At 40.9% G+C, this 27,938-nt stretch overlaps 1 protein-coding gene across 1 annotated transcript in view; it reads right to left on the reverse strand.

Annotated features, from left to right (window-relative positions):
• Positions 1 to 27,938, reverse strand: part of LOC128380123 (versican core protein-like) — a 66,425-nt gene that overhangs the window by 34,296 nt on the left and 4,191 nt on the right. Inside the window, 3 exon segments of the mRNA XM_053339822.1 lie at positions 16,494 to 16,499; positions 25,611 to 25,904; positions 27,353 to 27,480. Coding sequence (XP_053195797.1) covers positions 16,494 to 16,499; positions 25,611 to 25,904; positions 27,353 to 27,480 — 428 coding nt within the window.

The raw sequence follows: 27,938 nt of genomic DNA on the forward strand, positions 1-27,938 counted from the left end.
TAGAAGCTCAGTGATTTTACTCAGACTGAGAAAAGACGATGGATGAAATAGATAATGTGTTTGTTGGAGTAAGGAAAGTGTTTGACAGTAAACTATTTAACCTTCGTGTTGTCCTCCTGGGTCAAATTGACCCCTGACTGTTTTGACTGTTCCTTCTTTCCTCCTTTCCTTCCTTCCATCTGTCCTTCCTTTCTTCTGTCCTTCTTTCCTCCCTCCCCCTGCCTTCCTTCCTTCCTTCTGTCCTTCTTTCCTCCCTCCCTCCCTCCTTATCTCTTTCTTTCCTCCCCCCTACTATACTTCCTTCCCCCCCCCTCTCCTACTTTCCTTCCTCCCTCCTTTCCTTCCTTACCTCCCTCCCTCCCTCCTTCCTTTCCTCCCCTCCCTCCTTCCTTCCTTCCTTCCTCATTCCTTTCCTTCCCTCCCTCCCTCCCTCCCTCCCTCCTTCCTTCCTCCCTCCTTCCTTCCTTCCTTCACTCCTTCCTTCCTTCCTCTCTTCCTTTCCTCCCTCCCTCCTTATCTCTTTCTTTCCTCCCCCCTACCATCCTCCCTTCCTTCCCTCTTTCCTTCCTTTCCTCCCTCCCACCTTCTCTCTTTCTTTCCTCCCCCCTACTATCTTCCCTTCATTCCTTCTGTCCTCCCTCCCTCCCTCCTCCCTTCCTTCCTTCCCTCCTTCCTTCTTTCCTCCCTCCCTATCTCTTTCTTTCCTTCCCTCCCCCCTCCTACCTTCCTTCCTCCCTTCCTTTCCTTCCTTCTTCCTCCCTCCCTCCTTTCTTTCTCCTTTCCTTCCTCCCTTCCTTTCCTCCCTCCCCCCTACCATCCTCCCTTCCTGCCTCCTTTCCTTCCTTCTTTCTCCCTTCCTTTGTTCTTTCTCCTTTCATTCCTTGTTCCTCCCTTCCTTCCTCCTTTCCTTCCTTGTTCCTCCTCCCTCCCTCCTTCCTTTCCTTCCTTGTTCCTCCCTTCTTCCTCCTTTCCTACCTTCCTTCCTTCTGTCCTCCCTCCCTCCCTTCCTTTCTTCCCCCTTCCTTTCCTTCCTCCCTCCTTATCTCTTTCTTTCCTCCCCCTACCATCCTCCCTTCCTTCCCTCTTTCCTCCCTCCCACCTTCTCTCTTTCTTTCCTCCCCCCTACCATCCTCCCTTCCTTCCCTCTTTCCTTCTTTCCTCCCTCCCACCTTCTCTCTTTCTTTCCTCCCCCCTACTATCCTCCCTTCATTCCTTCCTTCCTTCTCTCCCCCCTCCTACCAATTTTCTGTCAAAAATCTAATAAAAAAAACCCCTCAGTGATTACAGAGTCAACCGAACCTATTTCTCATAGTTTGAGAAAATACTCTGAATGAGAAGACGTTGGAGGGTGGTGACTGTTTTTTCTGGCTTTCTGAAACCATAAACATGAGAGCTAATGGATTAAACTGTTTATTTATCTGCTCTAATGTCGGCTGAAAATGTGAGAATGCTAACTAAACAGATTTCTATCTAAGTAGGAATGAATGTTTCCTCCAAGCCACAGGAAATAGAAGTAGCTACATCTATCAAGCACATCTGTCTGCATCTCTTAGGGTTATGTTACAACACATTTCAACATTTAAATACATGTTTTATTCTTTCTAACTTCCTTCCTCCCTCCCTCCTTTCTTTCCTTCATTCCTTCCTTCCTTCCCTCCCTCCCTCCCTCTCTCCTTCCTTCCTTCCTCCCTCTCTCCTTCCTTTCCTTCCTTCCATCCTTCCCTCTCTCCCTCCCTCTTTCTTTTCCTCCCTTTCTTCCTTCCTCCCTCCCTCCCTCCTTCCTTTCCTCCCCTCCCTCCTTCCTTCCCCCCTCTCTCCTTCCTTTCCTTCCTTCCTTCCTTCCCTCTCTCCCTCCCTTTCTTCCTTCCTTCCTCATTCCTTTCCTTCCTTCCCTCCCTCCCTCCTTCCTTTCCTTCTTCCCTCCTTCCTTCCTTCCTCATTCCTTTCCCTCCCTCCCTCCCTCCCTCCCTCCTTCCTTCCTTCCTCATTCCTTTCCTTCCCTTCCTCCCTCCCTCCCTCTAAGAACAACTTCTACTTGGTGAAGATGCTAACGTTTTTGCCTGTGACCCGTTAGCGTTAGCTTTAGCCTCAGTCTTATAGCATGACATCAAACTGTATATGAAGCCATAAAGTGCAGATTTAAGACCCAACAATCAGCTAGAGACATTTTTTAACCTTCTAGGTATAGCTTATAAAACCTTCCAATGACAGCTGTTTCTTAAATCTGAGGATTTAAAGCTTTTATAAGTCCTATACACTCAGCGAGCCCTTTATTAGGAACATCTGTGCAATCTAATGCAACTCAACAGCTCTGCCACATTTATGCAGTTTATTGTCAGAAAGGTGATACATCTACTTTATTTTTTTTATCATTGAGGTTGTAGTGGATGGTGGTAGTGTTCCTAATATTTGGTCCACCCCATTAACATACATGTTTATATATTTTAAACTTAATATATTTGGGTTTTGGGTTGTTAATCTGACAAAAGAAATTATTCTGGGCACTTTTAATTATATTCAGACACTTTATAGACAATAGCAGATTAACTGATAATGAAAACTATTGTTCTAACCCTAGTTTACACCATTTACCTACAAATATCTAAAGCAAGGGTGTCAAACATGCGGCCCGTGGGCCAGAACCAGCCCGCCAAGGGGTCCATTTCGGCCCACTTTCCTTCCTGCCCTTTTTCCGTCCTTCCTTCTTTCCTTCCTTCCATCCATCTGTCCTTGCTCCCTTCCTTCATTCCTTCCCCCCTTTCATCTTTCCTTCCAATCCTTCCTTCCTTCATTCCTTCCTCCCTTTCATCTTTCCTTCCTTCCTCTCTTCCATCCTTCCTTCTTCCCTTTCATCTTTCCTTCCTTCCTCCCTTCCATCTTTCCTTCCTTCATTCCTTCCTCCCTTTCATCTTTCCTTCCTGTCTTCTTTTCCAACCTTTCCTTCCTTCCTTCCTTCATACCTTCCTCCCTTTCATCTTTCCTTCTCCTGTCTTCTTTTCCAACATTTCCTTTTTTCCTTTTCTTTCTTCCTTCCTCACTTTTATTCTTTCCTTCCTTCCACCTGTCTTTCCTTCCCACCTTCCTTTCATTTGTCCTTCCTCTCTTTCTGCCTTCCTTCTTTTCCTTCCTTCTTATTAATGATCCGGCCCACATGAGATCAAATTAAGCTGTTTGTGGCCCTTGAATGAAAATGAGTTTGACACCTCTGCTCTAAAGAATAAAACCATTAACAGTGGACTTCATGTACCTCTGATATTCACAGTGCTGGCCACCACAGAATAGGAAGGGTCCGTGCCGGTCGGTGGTCTCTCTGTGGTGGAAGTCTTGTCGGGTGACGGAGGCTTTGACTCCACCAGATGAGGCACAATTTCTTCATCATAGTCCTCAAAAACTCCTTCCACCTCCTCTGGGAGAGGGGTGGCAGCTGGGTCAGGGACCAGCGCCCACTGGGGGACGGACTTGCTGCTGTGGTCGAATGTGTACAGGGGTGATGTGGTGGAAAACCCTTGCCGACTAACATGCTTTGTGGAGCTTGTGGTGGTCTGCTCCATCTGGCCTTCGTTAGAATCGGTGGGCTTTGTGGTTTGGTCATCAGGGGGTAGGGTTGTGGTTGTGGTCGCAGGCTTGGTGGTAAAAGCGGGATGCTTCTTATCGTCTGTGGAACCATAGAAGGGGTGTGTGGTGGTTTTTCCTGTGCTACCTTCTGACGTTAAGTCCTTAAACTCTGTGGTAAGAGCTGGATGTTTCTTATCGTCTGTGGAGGCAAAGAAGGGGTGTGTGGTGGTTTTTACTGTGCTAGGTTCTGAAGTGCTGAAGTCCTTAAACTCTGTGGTGAGTGTGGTTTGGTTTCCAGAAGTCACAGCTGCCACATCTGGTAAAATGGTAACAAGACTGTCCTTTTCTTCAGAAACCTCCCCCTCCCCAGACAGCTGCTCTGCACCTGAACCTGCTTCTGTGATGGTGTCAACCGGTGAAATCATTGGGGCTTCTGGGTGTCCTTCACTTCCCACTGAAGTTTGAGGCTCCTGTGGATGAACTGTGGAATAAATTGGGGGTAGCGTGCTGGTTAACCGTGGCGTTTCAGGTGGGTAAACATCTTGCCCTGATGCCTCATCTTCACCAGAAGCAGACCCTTCAAAGTCTTCTACCTGGGTCTGTGTGGTGGTGGTGGTTTCATGTATCTTTGTGTCTGGGATAAAAGTAGGAGGCTCTGTCCACCCAATTTCTGTCTCATCAGTCATCACACCCAACTCATAGCCGTCAGCTGTGGTGGGTGAAACATCCTCAGAAGAGCCTTCAGTGTAGTCATAGATGACCGCACCAGCGACAGGCTTGGAGACACCAGGGAAGACTGGGCCTGATGATGTGGTGGATGCTGGTGATGACTCAGGAGATGTATATGGGAATGTGCTGGTGGTTCTTGTTGCTGTTTGACCATCATGAGTTTGGTCTGTAACTATGTCTGGGTAGGTATCTGCAGGACGAGTGATCGTGTCATGGCTTTCCTTTGGAGTTGTTGTCTCCTCAATGTGGACTTCTATGACACTGTAATCAAAAGAAGTCTCGGTCTCCTCTTCAGTCCCCACATCTTCTACCACATCTTCTACCAGAACAGGAGTGGCTGTCTCAAACTGATCCCCCCGGACTTCTTCTGGCAGCAGCTTTGGCTCTAATGTCACCTGGATGGATCAGAAAATTAGGTAGATGAATAAACAGAAAAATACATAATCAACAGATTGACTCCAGTCCAAATAACCAAAATACAATGTACTTTGGACCAGGAACAATATTTCACTGCTACCTGTCACTTTATTTGGAAGTGATAAAGTACACCTGCTATATTTTAAACTAACAATATTATAAAAAAGAAAGGTTGATAGATAAAACCTTGTATTTAACCCCGTACCACCAAGTGTATCATATTGATTACGAGTTTTAGAGACCTTTAAATCATCACTGTGTCATATTTAATTCCTGAAAACCTGATATACAATATATATACAATCAGATACATGTAGTACAAAGTTAAACCAATGCAATGTTGAATTACTAAATATTTAGTATCTTATTTTATGGTAAATTCCTGTTGAAAATGTGTGTATCAATCTTATGCATTATATATTATAATCATGCATAAAAAAGAGGTTTAAATGGTGTTATGAGCTTTATGCAGGACCTTAAAAAAGTTGTATTCAATATGTTTTCATGTGTTTAAAAAAATCATGCTATGAAAAATAAATTGGGTCCAAGGTCCAATAAACTCTAGTTACAAAGAATTTCAATTTTCTGGCAATAATTTGATGGTTCAGGCTTTATAGGGTTAAAGATGAGAGGACTGAGGAATACTTGAAAACTGAACATCTAAAAACTATGAGTCCTCCTGACATTGGGGGAAGAGAATCTGAAACTTTCCTTTTAAGGGTAAATTGGGTTTATTACAACGTCATATCTTCAAGAAGTCTGATCTTCAGCTGCCACATTTTTAAAACCGATTGATTTTGCTGCCATTTTTTTGGTGTTTTATAAGCAAACTGAAAACATGTTTGCAGCTCATTTGCGCCAACACGGAATCTGTGCTCAACGAATTTCGATCACACTTTCGGAGATTTTCTGCAGATTTTCCACCAATAAAGATGCTGCTTGTAAAACTCAAAGTGTTAAAACCCAGTGAAATGAAAATGACTTTTCCCCACTTTTAATCCTGTGTCCCTGTGTTAATTCCTTATTTATCTCTTATTATACGCCATTATATGCTATTTCCTATCAAATATTTTCACGTTTGCTCATAACATATCACTACTATGTGAGCGATAGTAGCTAACGGAGCGATATGCAGAGAGATTAGAAGAGAGATGTGTTTTGCTATCAGAGGGCAAGGGTTTTGTTTTCATTCCCAGAACAATGTGGTTGAGCTCTGACTCACTGAAAACAATCTTTATTATCTTAAATCATTCTGGTCACTGCTGAAAACTTAGCAGAAAGTCAGCAGATTTTGTTTGGGTCTGTTAATTTGAGATCAGTGTGATAACAGTTGCATTGCCGCTCTGTCATCTGGGATTCAGAACCTGAACTCTAAACAAAAGTATGCAGCACCCTGACTTTAATTTGTATCTGTATATCCTTTAAAAAATGCATTATTTCTTTTCCTACTTTACAGACTTTGTAAAAGTAACACAAGCAAACAAGAGGAGTTGGTTTTACTGTTTGCTACGAAAAAAGTTGCAAACCAGGAATCTCTGCTAATTCCACTGTAAATCATTTGTTAATCAGTATCCTCACTGTTAACATTATATGCAATCTTATAACTTTTGAATGAACTGTGCAAGATTATTGTCACATGAGCAACTGTGCAACGTTAACAAATGTTCTAATTGACTGTTATGAAGTTTGTTAGCTTGGAGAGATGAATTCTTTTCAGTTTAAGTATTGTGATATTTTATTTCATTCCTGACTAATCTTGTTTTCTCATATTGGCGGACAACTCTAAATACCCTCATAAGACTCAGCTGCTGTTTGTTAAAGAGAAAAAGTCAGTCAGAGACGCTGAATTTGTGAACAAAAACATGGTGCCATAGTTACTGAATTGGTCCAAAATTGATGCAGAATCCAAATTTAAGTTGGTTGAAGTTGCAGGAGTTTTTATGTTATACCTTCGATTTTTTATCAAAGAACCAGATATCTACTAATGCAGTTATTTATCTTTCGTACTGATGATTCATTGAGGTGTTCCCAGGTGGGGAGTTCTGGTCCTCTGAATTGAGGCCAACATGGAAGTAACTTAGAGCTGCATTCTATCAAAAGGCCACCAGGGGGCGACCGTCTCTATACAAGTCAATGGAGAATTCACCAACTTCTCACTTGATTTCTAACCTCAGTAAACGTTTTCAAAATGTGTTTATGGTCTCAATCGCTAGTTTAAAGCCTTCTTCAATGCAGTATGATGTTCATTTGGGACATTTTGGCCTCCCTGATTTTATATGTGACGATAAAGCAGGGTATGCATTAGGGGCGTGGCTACGTCCTGATTGACAGGTTGATTGACCAATGTCCTCGAGATCCAGCCCTCGCAACCATAGCAACCTCCCCGCTCCGCCCATGGCCCCGCCTCATGCCCATATAAGTAGAATCAGTGTTTTTATTTTTCCCAGCATGCACCTGAAATTTTCAAGATGGCGCTGCCCAGATTTGAAACTGTTGGCTTCCGAGCAGTTGTCCACAAACCAATGGGTGACGTCACGGATGTTACGTCCATTTCTTTTATACAGTCTTTGGGTGTTCCCAGATCTCAGTTTACTTTGGTGAGTAGTTGGTTATCATAGCTGGTAGAAACTATGACAATAAATGTAACAATAGTAAAATAATCCAGCGTACCTCATGCTTTCCATTTACAAAGCTGATGGTTGGAGGCAGGTTGATGGGAGACGCATCGGGGGAGTCGGTCTCTTCGGTGGTCAGCTGTGAAAGGTCGGTGATCTGGGGGAAGGTGAACAGCGGATCCTCGATGCCGCTCACAGGCTGGTTCAGGATATCCAGGATGCTTTCAACTAGAGACAAGAAAACCAGAAACCAAGTTCAAATGTCAAGTAAAACAAACAGAGACAATGAATATATAGATAGATCATTTACAGATATTGGCGAACTTTGAATACATTGGATTTGTGGATGAGTTAAATATAAAAGGTGTTCATTATCAATGTATTGTAACAGCCAATGAGGCCGATTACACTTAACAAAGTTTGCTGCTTTTCTTCATTTCATCTTTGTAACTTGAATATCTTTGGCTGTGTGTTCTGGCAAAATAAACTGGGCATTTTCTCCAATGTGACGGTTTTTATATACAAAATCAGAATCAACTGATTAATTAATAATTAATATAATCGTTTGTTGTTGCCTTAAACTTCAACTGTTCACTGTTCTCTAAACACAAGCAGCTGCCACTTAGGTTTAATTAAAGAAAAGTTAAACAAGAGTCCAGTTCTGACCTGGTATTTGACATTTTTGTTGGCATCTAAACCATATTGATGTTTGATATCCCTGAAAGCAACTCCTCTTTCTCAGTTCAACGTCTCAGTTTTTGTTTTCCAGGATCCTAAAGCTGCTCATATCTGATCTTGATTAGAACGAGCCAAAGTGTATATCTGGATGGTTAATAGTCAGAGGTCTGTGTTGGTTATGATTAAGGTCAGTTGGTGCCAGAGGCTGCACTCAAACAATGCAGTCTTGTGTCTCTTCATTAAGACTTTATGGTGCACATGGAAGCTATATCGTGAGAACCGGAGTAAGAACGTGCAAAAACCTGCAAAAACATGACGCAAACACTGAACTGAGTATAGATATCTTGTGTGAGGACAAACAGAAACACATGCTGCGACCAGACTGCCAGCTCCTCTTTAAAATTGGACGAATCCAACGAGTTAACCTGCATTAGCTGCAACATGTCGCCCAAAGTCAAAAAAGCCTCTGTGTGACTCGGAACTCGATACCAAAAAACACATTTAAAGACTTTAAACAATCAAAAGCTTCAATTTTCCTAATTTCCTCAAGACGTGGAAACAGTGAGGCGGTGGGCCTCTCACAAACCAGCGCCTGTTTTATGTGATGATATATTACCTCTGCAACAGAAAACCCCTCCAACATTTCAATAATAAACACAGCTCCTGGAAGATGGCACCACTTGGCTAGAGGGTAACAAACACATGAGTGCTGTGGAGTGAGTGTATGAAGGGTGAATGAAGAAAAGAGGTTGGATCAGAGGGGGATTTAGTGATTTTGGGGCCAAGGGCAAATCAGGCACAGGGCCTCTCCATACCATATTGGTATTAAGAAGATTACCGATTGACATGAAAGCAATCATCTAACTAACTTCTGCTTCTCTGACATAAGGTGTGTTTTCATACACCTGTTTTACATCTTATTTCATTTACGTTGCATAACAAGAATCTATCTTAAAACAGTTTTTTACGCTTGACTGAAGGCGCACTCACACTAGGGCCAGTTTTTCCGTACCGTGAAGAAGCACGAATGTCCCCCCTCCCCCTCCCCCTCCCCCTCCCCTGTCCCCTGCTGGCCCGCACTCACATTACCTCAAACCCAAGTGTACTCTCCGACATATACGTTGCGCAAAAGCATATGGACAGTTTACTCTCATAAAACATGCACAGGTATGTGTTCGCGTGCTGTGCGCCGGTAAAACACAACACAGCCGATCAGTTAACACAACGCACTATGATTAAAAAGTACAAGCTTGTTCTACTAGATACTTGTGTAAAAAAGACTCTAGTAAAAGCAGACGTACTGATTCAACTCTTTACTCCAGTAAAAGTAAGACTTAGTTTAATGACTTAGAAGTCACCAAATGACTTACTTTAACAAATTCAGTTAGTTTAGTTAGTTTATGTAATGCAGATTTGTAAAATATTAGTTTTATGAGGGTCACAGTCACAGACAATAAACTTACCACTTCATAAAAATGGTCGGATTGGGAACCCATATATGCATAATGTCTCCGCGTTGCTTGAAATGACCAGGGCTCTGCTAATGTTGCCTTTTAAAAATCGTTGATTTCCCGGGATTCCCTGGAAAATTGGCTTCTTTTCCTGAGATTTAAAATGTCTTATTTTCGGGAAAAATACTAATCCCTCATGCGCATGCGTGACCAAGTGTACCAAGCTCAAGCACACCTCTTCCAAGCGTACTGTGCCAGGGAAGTGTACCTTACTCAAGCAGGGTACACTTGCACTCACACTAGCCAAATAATACTGACTTTAGGGGGCAAACGTGCTTGGTCACGGTACGATTGCCTAGTGTGAGTGAACCCTGAGTGAATGAATCATGTGACTTAAACGTCACTGAAGAGCTGAAAACATCAGATCTGTGAGGAGTGATGAGGAGACTGGTTTTCCACTCCTTTAATAACGTCATCATCTCGTTGCGTCTTCTTCTTCTGCAACAGTTTATTGGGACTGAATGCAGAATTAGCACCACCAACTGTTTATCCTCTAATATTAATAAAACAGTATTTTCGTTCAACAATTTTCTGATAATTTGGTTAAATGTTTCTCTACAATTGGATGGAAACCAGGATATTTGTGGTAAGTAACTAAATATTGCAATTTCTATAGTTTCAGATGAGTTACATGAAAAGATTGATACCATTCTGTACCATATCTGTTTGTTCATTAAGCAACAAGCTAACAGCCAATATCTAAAAATGATTGCCAGACATAAAACATATAAAATTAACCTCTTCATTGGTGGTAATTATGAACAGATTATGAGACAAATGGCCATGACCCCTCCTCCTGCATCACTTATGGGTATTTTGCATCTTTTCTATAGATGACCTAAAATGTTCCATCGTCTTTTATGAAGTTGTCTTAACTTGTGATGTCATGTAATCTACTGCAGGGTTTGAATTGTCACTGTTATTATTTCCAGTTGTGTCTACATGATCATGATTTCTGTAATCGTAATTTAATCAGAAGTTTCAAAGCCGTAATTCTCCAGATTCGTCCTCACAAAATTTCTGTTGGGTTTCTACCAAGTACAAAAGTTCAACATCTGAAAACAAGAGGCTTTCCAATTTAGTTTTTTTAATTTCCTTACTTCCTTTTTTCCCAGAATGTGTTTTTAATATTGGGCAAACCAAAATAATATGACTAAATGAAGCATGAATTTCACCACATCCTCGCTAACATTTTGGTGGCTGAAAACAGATTCTGAACTTGCTGCCAAACCATCAGGTGCAGGTTATACTTTCTATATTAACGAGCAACTTAACAACAGCTGTTCTTGTTTTGCTGACCCCTGCTGGTTTATCTTCTCACCTTGCTACTGGACTTGTGAACAGCTACTGTCCAAGAAATTGTCAGTTTTGGTCTTCTGATCTTCTGCACAGGCTGAGAAATGTACTTTCGACAGTTTTGACATAATACGTTTGTTTCTAGTGTTGAATATTTGTCGTACAGCTGCAGACTCATTGCTGGCATTAAAGCTTGTGTATTTCAGCTCCTTCTAACACTATCATATTTGTATTTTTAAAATTAATTGTACTGCATTTGTCTACGTCTTTGCAAACTAGCTTGCCTCAAATTCCTCCTTTAAGGAATGAAGAAGGTATTCTGCATTGATTTGAAGGCATTATTCAGCTGTATTATGTAGAGAAAATGAACATGAAGATAGTAAAATTGTAAAGACTGACTTGGTATCATAAAAAATACTGAATAATAACAGGAGCAGAAGCCAGAAAAGTGATTGGGACATCCCTACTTTTGGCTAAGCTCTTCGACTTTCCAAGAAGGAAAATCATCTGGCTATCTGGGGCCCCCTGAGCCTTTGGCCCCCCTGTGCCTGTTCCTGGTAAGGCTGTTTGGTAATCAACCCATGGTGGTTATACAGCTAATACAGACAAATGTGGGGTAGGGAAGTAGGGGAAAGTGTAGTAATTAAATTCTCAGTTACAGCAGTTCAAGGAGCTCCCTGGAGAAAAGCAAATTAAGGTCAACAATTTGTTTTCTTTAGATATTTGGACCTGAAAGGTGAACACACAGCTATTTAAACATGCCTTGTAAAAAGAACAGATGTTAATCAATCTATCACAGCAGCAGTGTGTCTTTGTCAAGTTAAAGCTCTGATATATTTGACTATTCATGAGGCTCTGCTGCTGATGTTTTTACAATATGTTTGCTGCAAAATTGGCCGAAAGGAGACGACTGACTTCATAACTTTCCACATCTGGCTCTGCAAACACTGTGTGAGAATCTGTCATGATACGAGCAAATAGTAACACAAAGGTAACAAACCATTAGCTGTTTCCTACGGAGACAACAAACAAAACTAAATCAGTACTGTACAAGTCCATGACAGCGCCACATAATAAACATAACAAACATGAAGTCACTCCGAAAAGATGAATGTTCTTGATGAAAGACCGAACAGTTTCAGGTCAAATGTGAAACTGTTTGGTCCCAAAGCACAAAAGTCTTGCGAAAGGTGCGGGTGGGGGTGGGGGAGGGGGGGGGGGGACTATATTACAGCACACATAAGTGGAAATATGGATATTAGTTGTAGCTCAGTCAAGGCCAAACATGTTGAACAGAAGACTATTATGAAATACTGGTGATTATCTGCCATATTTCTAAAGTAATCGCCCTCTGGAGATAAGATCACGGTTAGTTTAGCTTAGTGTAAAGCCTGGGAAAAGTGGGGGAAACGCTGTCCAAACTTTAAAAATACAGCTACAAAATTGTTATGTCTCATTTGTTCAATCCAGATAAAAAAATAGAAATATAAAAATGTGGCTTTTGTGGGAGTTAGATGCTGATTTTTTTTCTTCTCGGAAACAAAGCGAATGAGCAGAATTTCCCATAATGTTGATATGATAATAATAATATGAAATAAAAGTAAAGCTAACACCATTTTAAAGCTGTGGTCACACTATAAGGGCATTGGTTAGTCCTCATGAAACAGATTAGATGATACAGAGACTGATCGTAAGGATAGTTTTTGCAGTAGCTGGCGAGCAAACTGCTGACTCGCTAGCCCATTAGCCATTCACACGCTTCTCACCATTACACATGAAGTCATCCAATAAAAAGAAAGTCCACAATTTAATCGAAGACCTATTTGTACCTCTGTCTGAAAACCTCATCTCAATTTCTACTTTGATATTTAAGGTTCAATAAAAACTGGATTGTGAAAGACATCTAATAAGCTACGATATCAGCTCTCCCTAAAAATTCATTGTTAAATACCTACAAATGAGTCCAAAAACATCCAGAAAATGCCTATACAATTAAAACAAAGCATTGCCACCATTTCCTATGTATATTAAAAGCAGCTGAAATCTTGATATGACACCTTAAAACCATTTGCACTTTAAATAAATAATAGTTTCAAAGCTCATAACTAAAAAAAACTGCTTGATCAAGACTACAGATTAGATTTTCTTCCTCACCTGTGTGATTCTTGGCGTGCACATTGACGATGATGAGGTGGAACGGTGGTTTGGCAGATACATCTCCATCTCCAGGAACGGCCAGCGACTGGTCGACGTTCAGTGTCGTAGTGCCGGCCGTGACGTCCTCTTTGAAAACCACGGCAGGATGTTGAAGCCCCGTCTCAACACTCACCGCTGGGAGGCCTAGCGCTGGGGTGACGACTTCCTCTAGATGCTCTGATGGTCTTGTTGTTTCGCTCGACGTGGTCTCCATCCCCAGCTCTGACCCTGTGGTGGTTTCCAGAAGCCAGCTTGGTGTCATTGTGGTTTGTTTCGGGGTCCCTGCTCCCAGGTCTGACCCTGTGGTGGTCTCCAGAAGCAAGCTCGGTCTCTGTGTGGTTTGTTTCGGGGTCCCTGCTCCCAGCTCTGACCCTGTGGTGGTTTCCAGAAGCGAGCTCGGTCTCAGTGTGGTTTGTATCGGGGTCGCTGCTCCCACATCTGCCCCGCTGGAGCTGTCGTCGCTGCTTCCTCCGTCGCCGCTGCCGCTGACCTCGCCTCGGCCGGAGGCTCCCTCCTCTTCCCCAATGTCGAGGCGTGGGGAATGCGAGCCGCCGGTGGGTAAAGGCGGGAGTGGCATGACTGGTATCGACTCTACCTTGTTGAAATCTTTAGCTTCATAGTCGTCATACATGGGAGTGGTGGTCATATCGGCGGTGGTGTGGGAATCTGGAGAAGCTGTTGGTGAATAGGCGACAGGTTCAATTTCAGCTCTTCCCGGGTGTGGAAGAGGCCCAGATGTTGGAGTACTGGGAGTGTTTGCGGTGCTGTCGGGGTTGTACCAAGATGGGGTCATCGGTGGAATGGTGGTCGTCAGTTCTGGTGCAGCTGTAGGAAAAGAGAGACAAGAAGACACCGTAAGAGAAATGCTGCCAAAGAGAAACCTCGTATGGAGTCTAACTGTTGGTTATATGGGCTCATAAATGCAATGCTTATAATCAACTAGAGGCTGATGCTCATGGGTATTGTACTATTTAGAGCCGACGGACAATCTTCATACCGAACTGATGAGAAAACCCGCCCAAAAAACCTGGAACTCAATGTAGATCTAATTACAACAAAACTCTCAAATGATAAATCACAGTGGGGAAATACTACTCGAACCAGCAGCTCTTTTTAAGTATCTATTTCAATGTTAGTCACCCCTTTTCAATCCAAGTGAATCATGTTTTCTCTTCTTCTGACACTTCATTCGCCTTACTCCCAAGTCTCGTGACTCAACATTGTTCCGTTTACTGGACTAGCATCTGTAAGAGTTATTGTTACACCTTTTGTTAGACATTGTTTTGGGGGAGGAAATAACAGATGTTGGGAAACGGCCAGTAACACGAGACGACGTCTGACATTTTTGGGAAATCCGCTTATTTGCTTTCTTGCAGAGTTGGATGAAAAGATTAGTTTCTTTCTCACGTCTGGCCCGCGTTAAAAAAAGATTAGAGACTTTAACCTGGGAGACTTTGATGCTCTGATTTCACTCTGGCTCCATCTGGATCTATCTGGCTCCATTTAAAACGGAGCCAGATATCAAAATGATCTGATTTGGCTACCTTTTCTGGATAATGACATGCGATCAGTGGGTCTTTTCATTGAAACCTGCTATTAAAATATGTTCTTGTTTTCTCAATTGTGCCAAAATTGTGATCTGATCTCAATTCGGCTGCCTCGAACCGGACTTCATTCATTTCTAAATCACTGTTTGCAAAGGAAGACTTCTCGCTGCCATTACTTCTAGTGTTCACAGGGTTTGTTTTAGCTGGCAGGAAGACTTAGAGCTAGGTGAGCCTTCAATTTAAAGGGTTGATCTTTTCTTATGAATGTGGTCATGCTGCATTTACACCTGCTGACATCACAATGAGAGCTTGAACACCTCCAAATGGTAAATGGACTGTACTTATAATGCTCTTTTCTCGTCTTTCTGACTACTCAAAGTGCTTTGACATGATGCCACATTCACCCATTCACACAGTAATGACAGGAGCTACCATGCAGGAAGCCAACCTGCTCATCAGATGGAAACTAACCCATTCACATGCATTAATATACTATTGGCGAAGCAACAGGAGCAAGGACACATCGATATGTAGACTGGAGGAGCCAGAAATCGAAGCACTGATCTTACAATTGGTGGATGACCACTCTACTTCCTGAACCACAGCCGCCCCAAATGTGGTCTAACTGATCCGATAGAGTTAATTTACACCTGCAATAACCTGAAATGGTAAATGGTAAATGTTCTGTACTTATATAGCGCCATTCTAGTCTTTACGACCACTCAAAGCGCTTTATATTACACCTCATTCACCCATTCACACACATTCACACACTGATGGCAGGAGCTACCACGCAGGCTCATCAGGAGGAAGTTAATCATTCATTCTCATTCATACATTCATACACCGTTGGTGCAGCAACAGGAGCAATTTGGGGTTAAGTGTCTTGCCCAAGCACACATCGACATGTGGATTGGAGGAGCCGGGGATCGAACTACCAATCTTTTAATTGGAAGACCACCATTTAAGTACTAATAAAACTCAAAGCTTTTCAGATTTTTCATCGCTTCACCATCATTAGCAACAGTTTCCTCATGTCATCATCCCTTCCCTTGGTAGTAGAAGGAAAATATATGATTACATTATCTTGTATCGTGTTTTACAGCTGTGTCTTTAATTTAATTCCAGGCAAAGACAAAGGAAGGTAAGTGTAACATTTCCCTAAGTCAGAAAAACTGATTCAGTAGGAGCAATAACTGGAATTGGCACCACAAGGTATCACAAGGCTATGAGTATGACTGCTCTACTTCCTGAGCCACAGTCGCCCCGAATGTGGTCCAACTGATCCGATAGAGTTAATTTACACCTGTATTAACGTGTTTACATCGTTTAAAATAACCTGTCTGACTTTATAACTATTTAAGTACTAATAAAACTCAAAGCTTTTAAGATTTTTCATCGCTTCACCATCGCTTCACCATCGCTTCACCATCAACAGTTTCCTCATGTCATCATCCCTTCCCTTGGTAGTAGAAGGAAAATATATGATTACATTATCTAGTATCGTGTTTTAGAGCTGTGTTCTCCAGTAAAATACAAAGGAAGATAAGTGTAGCATTTCCCTAACTCAGAAAAACTGGTTCAGTAGAAGCAATAACTGGAATTGGCACCAATAATTAACACAAGGCTATGAATAAGGTGGATAAGGTGGATTCTTCCCTTCTGACTGAAACGTTGAAGTTTCCTCTGATATTCATGTCCATCATACCATAAGGGATAGTCATTAGTTCATTTTGAAATATCAAAAGTAGTCCAAGAATGACTGCAACACTATTTTTTATGGTTTCTGCCCAAAACTACATTATGTAACTTTGACACATCATGTTAATAATATTAATGGCAGCCTGAAGAGGTAAGAAATCAACCTAAAAACTGTGGAAAATACTCCGCAGCAGTGTTAAGTATACATAATTTGTCATCATTGGGCTGAAACATGCAAAACTATGAACCTGGTCCTTTTATAAAAACAGTACAGCCAAGCAAACATAACTTATATCCAAGGGAAAATGTTTACAGAATGAATCAGTATTGTCATGACTCATTAAAAAGAAAACTATGCTATCTGGAAAATGCTAATCATGCAGCTGTCAGACTGCCGTTAGCTTACAGTCGGCTATAAAAGGAAATGTACCAGCTTCGATTTTTGAAACATGAAGTCACCTGTCAGAAAAAAAACACACATTCTGGCGTGGAAACTGTGGTCGTCTCAGAAAAATAACAGTCAGCTCTGAACTCTGATGGAAAAGCCTGATTTTTTTGGAAGCAGAGATTTTATTAACTAGCTAACAGCAGAGGGGGAAAGTAACTAAGTACGTTTACTCAAGTACAGTTTAGAGGTACTTGTGATGCTACTTTCTACATCTCAGAGGGAAATATTGTACTTTCTACTCCACTACATTTATTTAACAGCTTTAGTTACTTTTCAGATGCAGATTTGACACAATGGATAATATAACAAGCTTTTAAAATACAACACATTGTTAAAGATGAAACTAGTCAGCAGTGTGTAGTCGGCTCACATTTCAGATGTCTATGAGTTGTTAACAGCTCCACCAAATACTGATTCTTCCCTCTAAACTTCTCACATGCTTTCATTTCAATAAATGTTCAAATGATCCAATATTTCAGCAAAAATCAAAGATTAGAGAAAAAGTCCAAAAACTGAAAACACATTTGTGTATCAGAATCAGGACCCTTTGGAGGGGCCCCACCCCTAGGTTGGGAACCACTGGACTAAACTAGCTAACTGTATATAAAATAGTGTAAACTAGCTAACTGCATATAAAATAGTGTAAACTAGCTAACTGTATATAAAATAGTGTAAACTAGCTAACTGTATATAAAGTAGTGTAAACTAGCTAACTGTATATAAAGTAGTGTAAACTAGCTAACTGCATATAAAATAGTATAAACTAGCTAACTGTATATAAAGTAGTATAAACTAGCTAACTGTATATAAAGTAGTATAAACAAGCTAACTGTATATAAAGTAGTGTAATCTAGCTAACTGTATATAAAGTAGTGTAAACTAGCTAACTGTATATAAAGTAGTATAAACTAGCTAACTGTATATAAAGTAGTATAAACAAGCTAACTGTATATAAAGTAGTGTAAACTAGCTAACTGTATATAAAGTAGCGTAAACTAGCTAACTGTATATAAAGTAGCGTAAACTAGCTAACTGTATATAAAGTAGCGTAAACTAGCTAACTGTATATAAAGTAGTATAAACTAGCTAACTGTATATAAAGTAGTGTAAACTAGCTAACTGTATATAAAGTAGTATAAACTAGCTAACTGTATATAAAGTAGTATAAACTAGCTAACTGTATATAAAGTAGTATAAACTAGCTAACTGTATATAAAGTAGTGTAAACTAGCTAACTGTATATAAAGTAGTGTAAACTAGCTAACTGTATATAAAGTAGTGTAAACTAGCTAACTGTATATAAAGTAGTGTAAACTAGCTAACTGTATATAAAGTAGTGTAAACTAGCTAACTGTATATAAAGTAGTGTAAACTAGCTAACTGTATATAAAGTAGTGTAAACTAGCTAACTGTATATAAAGTAGTATAAACTAGCTAACTGTATATAAAGTAGTGTAAACTAGCTAACTGTATATAAAGTAGTGTAAACTAGCTAACTGTATATAAAGTAGTATAAACTAGCTAACTGTATATAAAGTAGTGTAAACTAGCTCCACCTCCAGCAGCTCCAACAGTAACATGCTGCTCTAACACTGATGCTTCACTATTAATAATCTAATGATGTCATATATAATAATATATCACTACTTTTACTGTAATACTGCATACTACATCACTATAATACTGCAGTACTTTTACTGTAATACTGCATACTACATCACTATAATACTGCAGTACTTTTACTATAATACTGCATACTACATCACTATAATACTGCAGTACTTTTACTGTAATACTGCATACTACATCACTATAATACTGCAGTACTTTTACTGTAATACTGCATACTACATCACTATAATACTGCAGTACTTTTACTATAATACTGCATACTACATCACTATAATACTGCAGTACTTTTACTGTAATACTGCATACTACATCACTATAATACTGCAGTACTTTTACTGTAATACTGCATACTACATCACTATAATACTGCAGTACTTTTACTTATATAGGATCTTTTATGTTTGAGTGTTTTTTCGTTGCTATATTGGCACTTTTACTCAAGTCAAGGCTCTAAATACTTCTTCCACTGCTGGCTGATCCACAGTAGCCTTTTACAATGAACTAGTTTCTCTTGCTGGAGCCAGAATCCATCTTTTTTTTTCTTTTTTCCTACTCTAAACATGAACTATTTACAATTCTGACGGGACCATAAGTTTTTTGTTGTAAAAGCTCTTCAGACTGGCCCTGTGATGTTAGCAAAGATTTGTATCTCATTATGATGGAATATATACCATATGAGAAAGACAGGAAATAAGACTCCAAAAAGCAACGCATACAATGCTCTCCTTTGTGTGAGCCTAAGTGCTGAGTTCATATAGTTAGTGTCTTGGGAGTAAGCAGCAGGCTTTGAACGTCACTGACATAATGCTTTAATAAACGGTGCGTAATTGACTCCCCTCCGTCCTCCATCCCTCCCTGCTGGCTGTCAGAGGCACGTATGGATGGAGGGGTGGAGTACTTAGGTGGAGTTCCCTTCTCATTCTTTTGTTGTTTTTTTTCCTCTTCTTTTTCCCTCTTTAATTTCCCACTCTTCCTCCCATTCTTCCCTCATGTTCATACCCAGAAGAGGGAAAGTAGGTTTACTTGTTTACTTGATTTTTATACTTTGACTCCACCTCGTTTAACTGGGAAATTATTCACTTTTTATATTTCACTAAAGCTATAATTACTTTTCAGATTACGATTTGAAACAGAAACTCATAAACTTTATGCACTGTTCAAGATTAAAGGACACATATTCTGCTTTTTGTGGTTATTTGTTATATAGATATAATGTTGTTATATTGTTGGATATTAAACACATATATAAAAATGTTCCCTGCTCAGGTTTCATCCACCCTGATGCTTTATTTGCTTTAGTTTTTTCTACTTTCACCAGCCCATTGTCGTCTTGGTTGCTAAGGTGGTTGCTAAGGCGGTTGCTAAGGTGTTTCCACTCTCATATCTCAGATGTGATTCAGCTCCAACATGTGCTGATGTGATTTGTGAAGTTGAACATTTTGGAGTAAAGAGGAGAGGAGAAAAAGAAGTGAAATCCTGCTACTATAGTTAGTTTAAGTAGAAGCTTTGGTTGCTAAGGTGGTTGCTAAGGGCTGTGTTCCGTGGTTGCTAAGGGCTGTGTTCCGTGGTTGCTAAGGTGGTTGGTAAGGTGGGGCCTTAAAGAGACAGGAGCTTAAAATGGCCTGTTAATAGACAGAGGCTGAACTGAGCGGCTGCATAAAGGACCAGTAGAAGATAAATAAGGAGTTTTTAACTGGAAATCATGTAAATATATTCCAGTAGAGACCCAGAATATTAATATAGAGCTGGAATATATCTTTTAGAGAAAACCCATCATGTATCAACACCATATTTTCTTGAGTTATGCAGTCATTTTTTTATTTTTCTGGAAATGTGGTTAAGATTAAAGTAAAAGAGAGATTTCTACTCTTCTCTTCTCAGATTGTGTCAGTTGAGAAAGCCCAGACACTCAGATAAAAAAGTAAAAATGAGTCTTTTCCCCTTTTTTCTTCTCCCATTATTCATGTTGGGACCTTTTGCAGTCCGGTGGTTCCTCTTAGGTTGTGAACCACTGGACTGATCTAACTGTATATAGTTCAAATGGGGACTTTGTCTTTAAAATGTCAGAAAATTGATCACAGATACTCATATTTAGGATATCATGGAGGCTGGTAGAAGCAGATGTTTGGCATACATGCTTGAAAACTGACTAATAAATTATCAATCATCAACTTCTTCCAGCTGTAGTTCACTTCAAACATGCTGCTTACACATCGACACTTCAGTATTAATAATGTAATGATGTCATATGTAATAATATAGCAGTCAGAGGTGACATTTTACTGACGGACGAGAACTTTTTATGTTAATTCAACTTAAGTAGGATTTAAATACAGTGCTGTTCTTATAACAGAGTATTTTATATTACTGTTCTGGTACTTTCTTCCACCTCTCTGCAAAATACTGAAGGTGTTTATTGCCGACTGGCCTGCAGACTCGGGGGGATTAGCAATGGTCTGCTCTGGTCTTTCACACCGTTAAGGAGACCCTGGCTGCATGTTCGGCCCTTCCCAGATATGATGTCATGTGTTTGGCGAGCCTCGGCCATCTGGAACGGGCCGGGGTCCGCGTCCTCATGCTGTCACTTTTACTGTAGAGCGCCTGTAGTTAACTCTTTCCTTGCAGCGCTGCCACTTTGGGGTTTTTTTTTTTAACGCTTGGCAGGACCCCCATTACGCAGCTTATACAGCCAGCCTGTAGAAAGTACCTACACACTGCCAGACATGTAACTGTTTGCAATTATATCATCTATAAAACATCATAGTTGAAGTGTAAAGTCGGTTCCCTCACACAGCAGACTGAGCTGACCTTTCTTTTTAAGGGGTTTCGAGTGTTTCTGGATGATGATGTTACATATGGGAGATATCCTCCCTTCTTTTCCACGTTTCCCTCCCTGCCTGTCTGTGTGTCTACATCACTATAATACTGCAGTACTTTTACTGTAATACTGCATACTACATCACTATAATACTGCAGTACTTTTACTGTAATACTGCATACTACATCACTATAATACTGCAGTACTTTTACTGTAATACTGCATACTACATCACTATAATACTGCAGTACTTTTACTGTAATACTGCATACTACATCACTATAATACTGCAGTACTTTTACTGTAATACTGCATACTACATCACTATAATACTGCAGTACTTTTACTGTAATACTGCATACTACATCACTATAATACTGCAGTACTTTTACTGTAATACTGCATACTACATCACTATAATACTGCAGTACTTTTACTGTAATACTGCATACTACATCACTATAATACTGCAGTACTTTTATTGTAATACTGCATACTACATCACTATAATACTGCAGTACTTTTACTGTAATACTGCATACTACATCACTATAATACTGCAGTACTTTTACTGTAATACTGCATACTACATCACTATAATACTGCAGTACTTTTACTGTAATACTGCATACTACATCACTATAATACTGCAGTACTTTTACTGTAATACTGCATACTACATCACTCATAATACTGCAGTACTTTTACTGTAATACTGCATACTACATCACTATAATACTGCAGTACTTTTACTGTAATACTGCATACTACATCACTATAATACTGCAGTACTTTTACTGTAATACTGCACACTACATTGCTCATAATACTGCAGTACTTTTACTGTAATACTGCATACTACATCACTATAATACTGCAGTACTTTTACTGTAATACTGCATACTACATCACTATAATACTGCAGTACTTTTACTGTAATACTGCATACTACATCACTATAATACTGCAGTACTTTTACTGTAATACTGCATACTACATCACTATAATACTGCAGTACTTTTACTGTAATACTGCATACTACATCACTATAATACTGCAGTACTTTTACTGTAATACTGCATACTACATCACTATAATACTGCAGTACTTTTACTGTAATACTACATACTACATCACTATAATACTGCAGTACTTTTACTGTAATACTGCATACTACATCACTATAATACTGCAGTACTTTATATATATTGGCACTTTTACTCAAGCCAAGGCTCTAAATACTTCTTCCACTGCTGGCTGATCCACAGTGATGTTACATATGGGAGATCTGTAATCCTCCCTTCTTTTCCACGTTTTCCCTCCCTGCCTGTCTGTCTGTCTGTGTGTGTGTGTGTGTGTGTGTGTGTGTGTGTGTGTGTCTGTCTGTGTGTGTGTGTGTCTGTCTGTGTGTCTGCTGTTGGGAAGGATCCAGCTGTGAAGCATTAGGGACCTGTCCTGTTTCTGCAGTATCTGTGTGTGTATGAGTTGGGTTTTCCCCCTCATAAAAAAAAAAAACGTGCCCCACCATAAACATGGCAGTGGGAGTTTTTTTATCCTCCTCTTGTTTGGGTTTGAGTCCTTGTTTGTTTCCTTGTGTTACCACTCCTATACGCTCGGCTGCTTTTAAATGGCTGCAGACTGCGGTTTTGTTTGTGCTTGCAACACACCTCCATGTTTGTGCAGCGAGCCTCCGACTTTTTTCTCGTGACTTCAGCGATCAAAGGTGTCTACAGTACACCACCGACAGAAATCTGAGCATCTTAAGGTTGTTATTTGATGTTTTTTTGAAGCTGAGAGAGATCTGAAGTCTGTCTAAAACAGGGGTGTTAAACATGTGGCTCGCGGGCCAGAACCGGCCCACCGAGGGGAGCAATCCGGACCACTTTCCTTCCTGTGTTCTTTTCCCTCCTTCCATCTGTCCTCCCTCCCTTCCTTCTATCTTTCCTTACTACCTTCTTTCCTTCCTCCCTCCCTTCCTTCCTTCTTTCCTTCCTTCCTTCCTTCCTCCCTTCCATCTCTTTAATGATCCGGCCCACATCAGATCAAATTGTTCTGTATGTGGCCCTTGAATGAAAATGAGTTTGACACCTCTGTCCTATTGTGAGACAAACAACTTAAAAACTTATAGATATTAAAGTAAAACAGACAAAAGCATTAAATACTGAGATGTTACAAGTGAAATGAGAAAGGTGACGATTAACCGATGCATAGAATATGATAGTTATGATATTGAATTAAATGATTTGAGTCTGGTTGGATTTCTAACGTGTTTTATATGATCTGGTAAACAGCTCAATAAGAGACGAGCTCTGACTCTATTCCAAATATTTAGAAAAAGTCGCCCTGGGAAAAGTGGGGCGGAGATTATTGGCTGACCTTGTGTTGTAATTATGCATTTTAGAACATTACAGCTTTGTTATGCTCTTGGTTTCTGGCTGCATGGACTAAAACTAATCTGTGAATGTTAATTAGAGTATCTGTATTTGTGTTGTTTTATTCAATCGTTGTAGCTTCTAGAGCAGAGGAGTCAAACTCATTTTCATTCAAGGGTCACATACAGAACAATATGATCTGATGTGGGCCGCATCATTAAAGAGATGGAAGGAAGGAAGAACAGATGGAAGGAAGGAAGGGAGGAAGGAAGGAAGGAAGGAAGGACAGATGGAAGGAAGAAAGGGAGGAAGGAAGGAAGGAAGGAAGGAAGGAAGGACAAATGGAAGGAAGAAAGGGAGGAAGAACAGATGGAAGGAAGGAAGGAAGGACAGATGGAAGGAAGGAATGAAGGAAGGAAGGTAGGAAGGAAGGAAGGAAGGAAGGAAGGAAGGACAGATGGAAGGAAGAAAGGGAGGAAGGACAGATGGAAGGAAAGAAGGAAGGAAGAAAGGAAGGACAGATGGAAGGAAGGAAGGAGGGAGGAAGGAAGGAAAGAGGGAGGGAGGAAGGACAGATGGAAGGAAGGAAAAGAACACAGGAAGGAAAGTGGGCCGGATTGCAGTCCTCGGCGGGCCGGTTCTGGCCCGCGGGCCGCATGTTTGACACCCCTGCACTCGGAGGAACACCTGACGATCCCTTATGGAGTTTTATTGGCTCTTTCTGCACATTTCTTCTCTTTTATAGGTTATTTCTCTCTTATAATAATCTCATAAAAAGGTAAAAGCACTTTATTTGTCACACATGAAGTTACATACAGTGAGATTCAGTCTTTGCATTTAATCCATACTAAGTATTAGGAGCAGCGGCCACGTCTAGATCTATCACCTAACATGCATGATTCTGACAATGGGAGGAAACCAGAGCACCCAGAGGAAACCCATGCAAACTCCACACAGAAATATACATGCACAATCTTCTGCATGCATCTTTTTTCTTGCATGTGCAATAAATTAAACTCAGTCTGTGCAGAAAGGCGATGACATCATGCATCTGAGATTTTGTTTCTTCTGACTACTATGACAGAAATCAGGATTTTGATGTGGAGATCAGACAGAAGAAGAAGCTCAGATCATGTTAGTCCTTCATAAATCTTCCTGATTGATTTTACAGGAGATGAATGAACAGCAGCTGACAGTGTTGTATCTACTCTGTCTTTTCCTTTTTTGGTATGTGAATATTCAGTCATGTAATATACGTGGGTGACACCGATGCCAAGATACTGAGAAACTATGACTTTTCTATCATTACTATATAATCCAGTCTTGTGCTCCAGTGCTTTCTCATCACTTCCAATTTTGCAACTTAAATCTTTCTTTCTTTCCTTCTCTCTCTTTCCTCCATCCCCTTTTCTTCCCTCTTTCTTTCCTTCCTTCCTCCCTCCCTCCTTCTCTCTTTCCTCCCTTCCTTCTTTCTTTCTTCCATCCCCTTTTCTTCCCTCCTTCTTTCCTTCGTTCCTTCCTTCCTTCTTTCTTGCCTCCCCCTACCATCCCTCCTTCGTTTTTCCTCTCTATCTCCCTCCTACCTTCCTTCCTCCATTCCTTCCTTTCTTCCTTCCTTCCTTCTTCTTACCTTCCTTCCCTCCCTCCTCCTCCCTCTTTTCCTTCCTTCTTCCTTCCATCCTTCCATCTTCCCTCCCTCCCTTCCTTCCCTCCTCTTCCCTTCCTTCCTTGACTCAAGGGGTTAGCAATCTCCAGTAATATGCTGTTATGTATATTTGTGAATTTGTGACGAATCTGTTGACAGAAGCTCAACACAACTGGATCTGTTCAGTAAGGAAACCAGTTAAATTAGAAACCGGTTGGGACAAAACACCGGGGGCCGAGGCCGGTGAAAAGATTCCCGGTGGATTTCAAGGCCTCACTCCACCGCTGATATAAGGAGATATCAGATCGGCACAAGAGACTCTTTCAAGATTGAATGTTTGACACTGTTCTCTTTAGTGAGACGAGTCAGCGGTGGTTTCCTTCTTCTTCAACACATCAAGAATCTACCTTTTATTAAATTACACTTCAGTAGTGTTGAGTAGTGTTTTACCTTTGAAGCAGAACAGTCCGTGTCTCTCTGTGGGATCTGGGTAGCCGGTTTGGTTTTCGAACTTGTACAGCGTCCGGACCCCCAGCAGACCTCCTCCACACTGCGGCCGGGGGACGGTGATGGGGTAGCGGGCGCTGCCGTCGGACAGCCAGCCGTAGTCGCAGCGGTTCAGCCCGGCTCTCCAGGCTGCAAACAGCTGACCGGGCGAAGCTAAGACGGAGTCGTGCTTCTTACACTCGTCTCTCGCCTCCTGCAAGGTGAGTTTATCGCTGATGGAGGGATAGAAGACCTCGCCTTCAGGAAGGAGACAGAGAGGCACAGAGTAAGAAAACAGTTTAATACAAAGCTGCTTTTACATTGTGAAGTTTCAGAATTGACTTTTAGATCCTCCTTACATGCAAAACCTTTAATGAGCTCAGACCAACAAACAAAGAGACTCTACAGATGTCGGTCTATCTCAACAACCGAGACTTTTTGTTCTTTACATGACTCTACAGATGTTGGTCCACTTTGGTTCAGAAATATCTCAACAACCGATTGATTGATTGGTGTAAAATTTGGTGCAGACATTCGTGGTTCCAAGCTGATATATCGTAATGATTTTGGTGATCCTCCGACTTTTCCTCTAGCGCCACCTTGAGGTTGATATTTGTAGTTTTGGGGATGCAGCCTCGCCCCAAAACTATTGAACAAACTACCTTTTAGACATCAGAGAAGTAACTCTCTAAATATGTTTAAGAGAAAGCTAAAAACTTACATCTTCACCTGAGCTTCTTATCAGCTTTTCTATCAGTCATCTCCACACTGACTCTCGTATTCTACTTGATTTGTAATTTATTTTTGTGAATAACTAATTGATTTAAGTGGTTAGGGGGTTACATACAAAGCCTTGTTGCCTAGGTGCTCGAACCAACAAACATACAAAGAGTCTTTTTGTGCTTTACATGACTCTACAGATGTTCTAGTCCACTTTGGTTCAGAAATATCTCAACAACTGATCAACTGATTGGTGTAAAATTTGGTGCAGACATTCGTGGTTCCAAGCTGATATATCGTAATGATTTTCGTGGTCCTCCGACTTTTCCTCTAGTGCCACCCTGAGGTTGATATTTGTAGTTTTGGGGATGCAGCCTCGCCCCAAAACTATTGAACAAACTACCTTTACATATCAGAGAAGGAACTCGCTAAATATGTTTAAGAGAAAGCTAAAAACTTTCATTCAAACTTTTTATTAGCTTTTCTATCAGTCATCTCCACGCTGATGCACTTATATTTTACTTGATTTTCTTTTTAGATTTTTGTGAATAACTAATTGATTTAAGTGTTTTGGGGATCAGACATGCATTTGGATGGGTAACTGCAGCTCTGTCTCCTGGTTTCAACTCTAGCTCGTCATGGTTTAATAAACTTTGACATATTTCTGGACATGACATCAGTTCCATCTTAAAGTTGGATGTATGCCGTCTCTCCTAATCAAACCAGGTCTTCCCATGAAAGTCTGCCGATTATCTATGAAGCCCACGTCATTAGCTGGACACCACCTCACCTCGACAGCCAGCAGTTGAATGATGAAATGTGGCTATACATGTCATCGATGGTCTGATTTGGGAGGGGAGAAAGCTGCAGAGTCCAGAGCTTTAGAGGTTCTGGTAGGTGTGTTTTTTTAGCCTGTTTCCAGTCTTTATGCTAAGCTAATGCTAAGCTAATGCTAACCGCTTCCACACAGATGTGATTGTGCTTACCGTGTAGTTTGTCCACGAAGCAGAACACATCATATTTCTCTGTGGAGTCGCGGACGCCGTACGTTCTCACTCCAGGTCGGCTCAACAAGTTGCCGTAACAACCTGGACGAGGCACCGCGATCGGATATCTGAAAAAAACACAGTGACGGCAGAACACAGAGTTTAATCTCCAGGTTTCTGCACTTTAAAGTAAAGTGAAGGCAGGAAGGAAGGAAGGAAGGAAGGAAAGAAGGAAGGAAAGGTGGGAGGAAGGAAGGAGGGAAGGAAGGAGAGAGGAAAGAAGGAAGGAAAGGAGGGAAGGAAGGAAAGAAGGAAGAAAGGGAGGAAGGAAGGAAAGGAGGGAGGAAAAGCGGGAGGAAAGAAGAAGGAAGGAAAAGCGGGAGGAAGGAAGGAGGGAAGGAAGGAGGGAGGAAAGAAGGAAGGAAATGAAGGAAAGAAGGAAGAAAGGGAGGAAGGAAGGAAGGAAAGGAGGGAGAAAAAGCGGGAGAAAGGAAGGAGGGAGGAAAGAAGGAAAGGAGGGAAGGAAAGAAGGAAGAAGGAGATCATCTACTTTAAATGACTGGAGATGTTTTAATAGTCATTATGA

This window comes from Scomber japonicus, chromosome 19, assembly GCF_027409825.1.
Source record: "Scomber japonicus isolate fScoJap1 chromosome 19, fScoJap1.pri, whole genome shotgun sequence".
Lineage (NCBI taxonomy): Eukaryota > Metazoa > Chordata > Actinopteri > Scombriformes > Scombridae > Scomber > Scomber japonicus.